Below are 10244 nucleotides of genomic sequence, written 5' to 3' on the forward strand. Positions count from 1 at the left end.
TTGGTCTATCACATAAAATATATTTATGTTTTTTGTTGTAACATGACAAAATGTGGAAAATGTCAAAGGGTATGAATACTTTTTCAAGGCACAGTAAATAAAAGCTGATCATTGTAGGTGTCTGTGTTAAATGGTTTGTCTTGACCCTTTAATTGCTACATCAGCAGGCCTGCTTGTTCTGTTGAAAAACATCAGACTTACTGTCTAGATCACCCGGTAAAAATAAAAGAGAGCCTAAAAAAGGAAACTAATATAGCCATCACATCTAAGAATGAGTAAGCTGCAATATAATAAATGTTTGCTTTTGGGTTTATTACTGCTTTAACTTATGTTAATGTGCAAATGAAAGGTCAAACGTTTGCAGTTACTATTTCATTCACAAGTAGCTCAATGTACCAATACTTGTTACAATGTATTAACTCGATGACACATGCAGACTATCTGCAAGTGTCACTTTACACAGGTGTGGCTGCATTTTGACTACTGCTATATAATACACAGCAAATACTGGCCGTCATTTTGAGAATTGGTAATAGCTGCGAGGGGAGTGGAGGGGAGCTGAACAAAGAAAGCACATCCGTTTAACTTTGTTGATGTTTTCTAGGATGTATCTTCTACATATAAAATCATGAAGTAGTTAAGGATAGTAGTGCAATGGTTTACCTTATTAGCTGCAGAACAAGTACGCATTTGCATTTATGTTTGCTAAAATCTTTGATATATATATACACACATATACACTAACTTGGTTTCTTTTTCCCCTCAATAAAAGTAGAGCTTCACTTTAAACAATTTTCTAAAGACATTTGACTGACTTTGGAAAAACTATTTGTAGGGGTTTTAGGATATGTGGGAGTAGTGATGGGCTTGGGCGTGTTCAGATCGAACCTGCCAGGAAGCCGACACTGCACACCGCCAATCATAGGCAGCATGTGTATGTGTAGCTGCCAGGTGGTAAATGCCTCACTACCTATGATTGGCGGTGTGCAGTGACGGCTTCCTGGCGGGTTTGATCCAAAGCATCAGGCTGATCTTTTATTTATTATCAAAACTAAGGCTAGCAGTAAATTTTGTTTAAAGTATCAAGTTGTTTAGGTGTACCCAAGTGCAGGTATACATGCACACAAGTTGTATTTTGAGGATTAATGTCATTATTGAACAACTACAATTAGCTCGGTTAATCCAAAATGTTAATAAACGTCAAACCTGAATATTGAAGAAAGTAAAAGTGAGGTTTTAGCTTTATTAGGAAAATATCTATGTGTGCACAATTATTGGGCAATTATTAGGCTTGGTTCACACTGGGATGACCTGTTAGGCGACTTAGCTGCCTGACAAGTCAGGCTCCATTCAGTGGCTCTGGCTTAGAAAAAGGTTCCTATACTACTTGGGGGCGACTTCGGAGTGGCTTGCATTGACTTCTATTGCAGAAGTCATATGCAAGCCCTGCTGAACTCGCGCTGTGTGGGGCGGCTTCAGAGTTAGACGACTTTGAAGCCGCCCCAGTGTGAACCGAGACTCAGTGTGCAGAATTATTATGCAACTAAATTAAAAACAAACATTTTCCCATCTCACTGTTTATTTTCATCTGTTAAAGTGAGAATAATAAACAAACCACTCAAAACTTACAAATAAACATTTCTGACACAAAAACACCAATATAGCCACAGTTTTCAAAAACAGTCATAAGCCTTCCATTCATGGAGTGTCAGTTATTTGATCTGTTGACAATCAACTTTTTGTGCAGCAGCAACTACAACCTTCCAGACACTATTCAGAGAGGTCTTTAAGGCCTTTACTGGCTAGCCACGCAGTGGAGTACTTTTTACCGTACCACTGGTTGAAGAAAGTGTCTTCTAAAAACTGGCAGTAGGTTTGGCAGTTGATTTTGAGTCCATCTTCAACCTGAAAAGGTCCAACTAGCTCATCTTTAATAATACCAGCCCATGCTGCTAACCCACCTCAGCCTTGCTGGTGTCGAAGTGGAGCTCTGTGCCCATTACTGATCCAATCACAGGCCCATCTATTTGGTCCATCAATCAATAGGGACTTTTCCTCAGTTCCTAAAACCTGTCTTCAGATATTTCTTGGCCCAGTCTTGACGTTTCAGTGTGCCTTGTTCAGTAGTGGTCGGGTTTCAGCCTACCTTACCTTGGCCATGGCTCTAAGCACTGAACACCTTGTACTTCTGGGCACTCCAGGTAGGTTGCAGTTCTAGAATATGACAGCACTGGAGGATAATGGGTTACTGGTAGCTTCACGTTTGAGTCTTCTCAAATCTTTGGCAGTTAACTTTGGTGGCAGTTAACTTTTATTCTCAACGTCTTTCTTGCAACCCTGTTGACTATTTGCAACACAACGTTTGATGGTTCTGTGATCATGCCCCAATATCTTTGCAATTTCAAGAGTGCTGCAAGAGTGCTGCATCCCCCTGAAAGACTTTTATTTTTACAATTTTTGACTTTTCAGAGTCAGGTAACCTCCTTAGCAGTAATCCCAAGTGTGGCTCGGGGTGAATTTTCAGTATCCCCGAGCCACACTCGGGATCGCATCGCAAGATCCAGGCAAAGTTACTTACTTTGTCCCCAGGATCCTGCGATGTCTCCCCCCTGTGTGTGCGAGCTGTGTTCCCTGCCGGATCTATCACAGTGCAGAGCTCCGTTCCCTGCGAGTGTTGCGACGCACAGGGACGGAGAACGGCCCCAAATTCAAAAAGTAAAAAACACATTACACATACAGTACACTGTAATTTTACAGATTACATTACTGTATCAAATTATTTCACATCCCTTTTGTCCCTAGTGGTTTGTCCAGTGCCCTGTATGCAGTTTTATATTATAAATACTGTTCTTTCTGCCTGGAAACGAGATTGTCCATAGCAACCAAAAAGTGTCCCTTTACATTAAAAGCGGTTTTAGACCAGCTAGAAAACAGCGATAATCAATTAGAATCACTTGCAGAATTGAGCGATAGTGATTCATGGGGAAATCCGTCATCAAACACTGAAAGTAATGACATCGACAATTCTGCAACTGAGCAAATTTCAGTGTTTTTGATTTGATTACATTATTGAATAATTTGTATTATTATTATTTGTTATAATTATTTATAGTTATTTATTATATTATAACTTATGATTTCGTGTTTCAAACTTTATTATACCCGGGATGTCTACTAGACTCTTGTTTGGACAGATTTAAGTGTGTTATTCCTAAGAATTACAGGCCTACAATATAAAACGCCAATTTTCCATGCAAAACATTGTACCGCTTTGAGCATCAAAAATCTGAAATAATCATTCTGCCAGGGTGGTTAAATCGCTTTTTTGGCCCATTTTGCCTAAGGAAAAGAAGCTGCCTATTAATTATGCTAACCTTGATGTAGGGTGTTGATCTCCTTAGGCCACACCCTCCCTCATTACACAAATGCACATCACCTGATATGCTTAAAGGGGTTGTAAAGGTAAAAATTTTTTCACCTTAATGCATTCTATGCATTAAGGTGAAAAAACTTCTGACAATACCGCCGCCCCCAGCCCCCCCGTTTTACTTACCTGACGCCTCAAAAGTCAGCTTCTCGTTCCCGACATCTATTCCTCCGCTCACCCTGGCCGCTGATTGGCTACAGTGGATGGATTGGAAGCAGCGCAGCCATTGGCTCGCGCTGCTGTCAATCACATCCAATGACGCGGTGCTCTGGGGGGTGGGGCCGAGTGATGCAGTGAGCGGCTATAGCCGCCGGCTGTATCACGGGAGCGCGCCTGCAAGCACTAACCACCATGCGAGGGAGCTCGCATTAAGGTGGTTAATGCTTGCGGGGAGGAGCTGAAACAGCTGCCGAGGGACCCCAGAAGACCAGGTTCGGGGCCACTCTGTGCAGAACGAGCTGCACAGTGAAGGTAAGTATAACATGTTTGTTATTTTTTTTTTTTTTTTTAAATTTTACCTTTACAACCCCTTTAAATCCAATTAGCGTTCAAGTTTATACAGCTTGGAGTTAAACAATCTGCATAAAAATAAAAAATCATGATTTGGTCAAAATACTCGCCTAATAATTGTGCATACAGTGTATTACAGCCAAGTCTCTCCTTTGCTTGCTGTGTTTCCATAAAGCGTTGTTTTAGACCTTCTTTGAGAATAAGAATGTTTGTAGGTTGCTTCCAACTTTTAAGGCTAATGCCGCGTACACACGAGCGGACTTTACGGCAGACTTTGCCCGGCGGACTTTTCGACGGACTTTCTGAATGAACGGACTTGCCTACACACAATCCACCAAAGTCCGTCGAATTCGTACGTGATGACGTACGACCGGACTAAAACAAGGAAGTTCATAGCCAGTAGCCAATAGCTGCCCCAGCGTGGCTTTATGTCCGTCGAACTAGCATACAGACGGCGGACTTTTCGACCGGACTCGATTTTGACGGATTAATTTAAAACATGTTTCAAATCTAAGTCCGTCCAACTTTTGAGAAAACAAAGTCCACTGGAGCCCACACACGATCGAATTGTCCGACCAAATCCCTTCCGCCGGGCAAAGTCTGCCGTAAAGTCCGCTCGTGTGTACGCGGCATAAAACATATTTACTTAGATATCAAATGACAGAATAGAAGATATAGTAGTATAAAGGCTTTAAAATCTCTAATATACAGCAACTCCAATACACACCAGATATGGATAGTTGGCACTTGCCCAGACTACCTCCTCTTTTTTCAAATTTGGCCAACAATGGGTATAGCAAAATCTGCTGCAGATTGGACAACATGTACAGTACTTCATGTGTGTGGGTAGTTTAAGAGGTGTGTTGAGCCAACAACTGAAATGTAGAGAGGTGTATTGACCCACAAATCTTTGCTTTTGTGTATTAGTGTTACCAAATTAGAAAAGTTGATTTTCCAATCTGAACATGTTTTATGTGACCATTTATGTTTTCCTATATCTTATTGTGTTGGCCAGTGGAGTGAAGAAGTTTAAGTGTGACTTCTGTGTTCAGTCTTTCCACCGCATTTCAGAACTCAAGAGGCATACGTGGACTCATACTGGAGAACTTCCATATCGTTGCAAAGTAAGTACTACTACCAACTGTGCCAGCTTGTTAAATTGTTATGTCAAGTTTTAGGCTAAAATGCCAGCCAGCAAGATGATACAGTTCTTACAGAAAGTCAACCAATTAAATCATTGTTGGCTTTGTGACAGTGAAAGAGGCATGAGGCCTTAAAGCAGGACTAAACCAACCGATGTAACGGTTTAAAAAAAAAAAAAAAAAAGGTTTTTAACAGCATGCCAGGAATTCTAACTTACATTTGCTTGTGCTCTCAACCAAGCTGTAAAACCATTAAATGGTTGGTGCAGTAACTGATCACATGTGCACCACCATGAAAGTTAAACATCAAACAGAGGCCAAGATGGCAGCTTCCTGGGCTGAAAAGAATAGCAGGGTTCAGTTCCGCTTTAAACCTTGTCTCTTATATCCAGTCGGGGGCCTCTCCAGTTCTTCTGCCTTCTGTGAATATGGAGAAGGTCTTTGGCTCACCCTTTTACATAATGACCTGCCACCACACATGCTTTCCTGGATCAGAGCACTCTGTTGTACACTTATGTAGGTAATGCAGAATATGGCACAATATCCAAAACCCTTTTTAAATTACAAATGGCAGCAGACAGGGCTTTCTCCATGTCACCATTCATATTTTCTTTGTAGAACACCTCCTTAGGAAGATCAGATTAGGTCAACAGGTAGGTAACACATTTCACACAAATTATTTACTATGTTATGTGTTCTAACCCCTGACTTCCCTCCTATATTATCTCTATACTACTCAAATAGTTACAAAATTATATCTTTCTAACTTCAAAACTTTGTACAGATATCTGGGGTCTTAAGCTAGCCATAGATGGTTAGAATCTTGGCAGGTTTAGCAGAGACCGGCCGAGATTCGAACCATCTATGGGCAGGCTGAATGTACCCAAGTCGATCCATCGGTCAACTTGGGTACAACCACCGTGTCGGATTTTTGGCATGCCATTTATTGCGGGTATAGGTGCTAGCAAAAATTACTGTGTTGATGGGGGAATGTAACGATTTTCTTTTCTGCAACCCGTGGTTCCAGGAAAGAAAATGGCACCATCTATGGCTTGCTTTAGGTGTATCATTAACAATCCCAAAGGGAAAGCAAATGTTTTGAATGTGCTTACCAACAATAAAATCACCTTGATCCCAGGTTGCTGCTGACATTTTCCAAACATTCCAAATAAACCTTACTCCTTGCTGGACCTATGATTTAACATCTGACCAAGTGGCAAGAAATCTCTTTCAGTTAGTTTGGTTTGACAGATACAATGTTTTAAGGATATTTTAATGCCATTTGGAGGATACTGTAACTCCTTACTTCTTTAATAAAAAAAATAAAATAAAGTAACTCGGCCATTTCAAAGTTTTAAGTCCATTATAAAGTAGCTAAATGATTGACAACACTGTTAAAATGTTGCTATCTGTACTTCCCAGTATTATTTGTCCAGCTAGAATAAGGGTTTTCTCTGAAATTACCTCACAGCTGCTACATTGGCAATCCCAATTCACTGATGGTCTCAATCTATCTCCAGTAAAGCAGCGTGTAGAGACTGATGGATGGATGACAGTGACGGACAAGGAAACTTTATTAACATTTTGGCATATTGGATTACCTCTTCTAACTTCAGCTGTTATTTATAACATTTGGTCCCTTTGGTTCACTTCCTTCCCTTGCCATTGCCACTATGGAAATATAATATTTGGGGGCAGGTACCTTTTTATCTATGCCAGATCATTCCAGCCCCCTCACCACCTTTTTCCTTCCTTCTTCATCATTGTTCTCTGTCTTTCTGATACACTGAGGTTCCAAATTGCTTTATCCACAACACAGGCTTACTTCCCCTCAGAGCCACATGGGATCATTTTAACTACGGCTTTAACGGCTCTCATATGTGCTGCCTTTCCCTACAAGACCAAATGTATACACTTTCTAACTCTTTTGGAGGAAGACTTTGAATTATTATGCATATATTGGTACATGCCAGTCCCTTTTGGTAAGAGACTTTGTTTCCTATGGATTGATTAATAATAGCTATTTTTTTGTTAACTCAAGTCTGACCAACTTTTGTTGCATACTCTTACCAAATGTCTTATTGTTCTTTATAAAAATAGTTTTATGATTATATGAAAGTTCTATTTAGGAGCAGACAACACTGGATTCCTAAAAATAAACACGAAATCGCATTGAAAAGCGTAAAAGCAGCTGGCAAAAGATCTCATATAAATTATGTATAAATAAATTGTAAACCCAAAGTGCCATGCTAAAAGTAAGACCTAAATGAGGTATTATAAATAACCATATACATCAAATAAAGCCAGTGCTAGTACACACTAAAAAAACAAAATATATAGTCCCACAGAGAAATATCAGTGATGTGAAAAGTAAATCAGAGAAGGGAATCTTGATCCACATAGTCAGTTGATATTCTGGATACTACAACACCCTTGAGTGCACCACCACCTTAGTGTACAATAAAAACTCTCACCAAAGTTAGTAAACGCTTTAACCAAGAAAGAGTCAAAAAGGCATATGAATATCAATGGTCACTGGTATGGATGATAAACATCCTCCGGGTCACCACTGTATTCTTTTAGACGCCACATTGGCAATCAAAATACCCCATGTCAATATGGAAAAAGAGCCGAGACCACATCGCATAAAACTATATATAATATTTAGTAAAAATGTGTACAGACTGCTTACATATTAAAAGGTAATAAGCGCTTAAACAGCCAGTCCCAGGAAATAAATGAACTACTTCCTGGTTTCAGAGAGCCTGATGACGTCACAAGCGATAGCTTTGGTGGAGTGACTTTGGGGGTCAAGATTCCCTTCACTGATTCACTTTTCACTTTGGGACAACTCACATCACCGATATTTCTCTATGGGACTATATATATTTTTTTTATTTAGTGTGTACTATCACTGGATTTATTTAATGTATATTGTTATTTATAAAACCTCATTTATGTCTTATTTTTAGCATGGTACTTTGGGTTTTCAACGTATTCAAACACTGAATTCTTGCACTAGGCAGAAACTGCTCTTGCTAAGCTCCTCTAAATCAAGTTTTTTTTTGTCACCCGAAATTTATGCATTTAAGGCTGAGTCACAACATTATTCTTTCCCACCTCACTAAATAGGAGGGCTTAGTCCTGAAATTAAGCTCATCCACCCACTATGTTTTGGTGCTCCACCCTAAAGCAGCCCTAAAAGAAGAGGGTAAATACCTCTGCCTGTGCCACCAAACACTTTTCTCTACCTCTGCCTGTGCCACCAAACACTTCTCTGGTAAAAAAAAAAAAAAAAAAAAATCCTCAGTAATCTGAGAAACTGTCACTTCTGGGAGTGTCTGTCTCTGTACTAAGGGACACAGTAGTGTCTTGAAGGCTGGCAGAAGGAACAACCTGTGTTCAGTGAGGACATATGAGATCAACACCCTGGAGGTGTCCGTTTCTCAGAAGGTTTAAAAGGAAGATGTCTTATCAACAGGGCAATGTTCTAGAAATAATTTTTTAAGTTGGCCATGGTTGGTCTTTTAATATCATGCAATGACATCTCTGGCTTGATCCCTTGTTGATAGTTTATTTGATCGTTTACAGAGTATTTGCTTTGGATAGAGTAGAGAAGGGTTAAAATCCCTGATTATTTTTTTTTTGCTGTCTGTGTACCATTGTACAAATTTCACTTTACATTCTGTCCCAAAGACACAACTGGAAGGGAGGAAATCTTCCATAGTGAAGGGAAGTCCCCTTATAGACTTGCCCCATTAGAAGATTTCCTCTTTTTCTAGGAATTTCCTATCACTTTCTCTTTTGGTGACATTAGTCATCAGTACAAATAGAAGTAAAGAAAATGCCCCAACTAAAACCAGATACCTTTCATAAAATAAAGATAGAATGTATTTCTGGATTTTTTTTTGCCAAATCTCTGAACGTTATTTTGTTTTGCAGATCTGTGGGAAAGGCTGCAGGCATCCGAGTAACATGAAGAAACACATTCGTACAGTTCACAAAGCAGACATGCGAGTGCAGATTAATAGAGAACATGCATCTCCCAGATTCTGCAAGAACAGGAGGCCAGCTTCTAAATTTTCAAGTCAAGTGCAAATGCTGCCTCCTGACCACTCCATTCCAGTATCCGGTATAACTGGAGATCAAGTGATCCAAACGGACTCTGTGTCACCGTTATCTCTTTCCTACATCTCCATCTTTACTGGTGATGAACAATCAGCCAATGATTTCCCCCCATATGACTCACAGAGTGCATCATCCAATAATGTCAGATCATTGTAACAAAGACTTTAATTTTAAATTAAATGTGATTTATCATTATGGTACATGGTAATAAGACTAATGTCAATGAAAGTGGTTCTAAAGTCAAAGCCATTTTTTTTTTTTTTTTACCTTAAAGTGATTTTAAACATATATTTTTAAAATAATAAACATGTCATACTTACCTGCTCTGCAATGGTCTTGCACAGATCAATCTTGATCCTCGTTTTCTGAGTCCCCCGCTAGCGCTCCTAGCTTCTCCCCCTGTTGAGTGTCCCCATACATGCCTAATCCCAAGCTGCACTGTGTTTGTCCATTGACATACACAGCGTGTCTTGGCCCCTGCTCTCTTCTCACTGGCTGTGATTGACAGCAGCAAGATCGAGGGGCTCCCGATCCATGTCCAAGTATAAGGGGAGCCTGGGGTGGAGCTGCACACAGAAGGTTTTTTACCTTAATACAGGGAATGTATTAAGGTAAAAAAAAAACAAAAACGAACTTTACAACTTTAATGCATTCTGTGCATTAACCACTTGACCTTCGGAAGGTTTACCCCCTTAATGACCAGGCCATTTTTTGCGATACAGCACTGCGTTACTTTAACTGTTAAATGCGTGGTCATGCAACACTGTACACAAATAAAATGTATGCCTTTTTTTCCCAACAAATAGAGCTTTCTTTTGGTGGTATTTTATCACCTCTGTGTTTATTTTTTGCGCTATAAACAAAAAAAACCTGACAATTTTGAAAAAAAATTTTTTACTGCTATATTACATATCCAATATATTTTTTTTTTTTTTTAAATCTAATGTCTTCATAAATTTAGACCAATATGTATTCTGCTACATATTTTTGGTAAAAAAAAAATCCCAATAAGCATATATTGATTGGTTTGCACAAAA

General features: G+C 39.5%; 1 protein-coding gene across 4 annotated transcripts in view; it reads left to right on the forward strand.

Annotated features, from left to right (window-relative positions):
* LOC141102707 (uncharacterized) overlaps window positions 1-9407 on the forward strand; it is an 86717-nt gene extending 77310 nt beyond the window's left edge. For all 4 annotated transcript variants that reach the window (XM_073591660.1, XM_073591652.1, XM_073591643.1 and 1 more), the window contains 2 exons: window positions 4953-5061; window positions 9022-9407. In XM_073591660.1, the coding sequence (XP_073447761.1) occupies window positions 4953-5061; window positions 9022-9363 (451 nt within the window). In that variant the 3' untranslated portion in view covers window positions 9364-9407. The remainder of the gene's footprint in view (window positions 1-4952; window positions 5062-9021) is intronic.
* Window positions 9408-10244: the final 837 nt, after the last annotated feature.

The sequence above is a fragment of the Aquarana catesbeiana genome, linkage group LG01, assembly GCF_042186555.1.
Source record: "Aquarana catesbeiana isolate 2022-GZ linkage group LG01, ASM4218655v1, whole genome shotgun sequence".
NCBI lineage: Eukaryota > Metazoa > Chordata > Amphibia > Anura > Ranidae > Aquarana > Aquarana catesbeiana.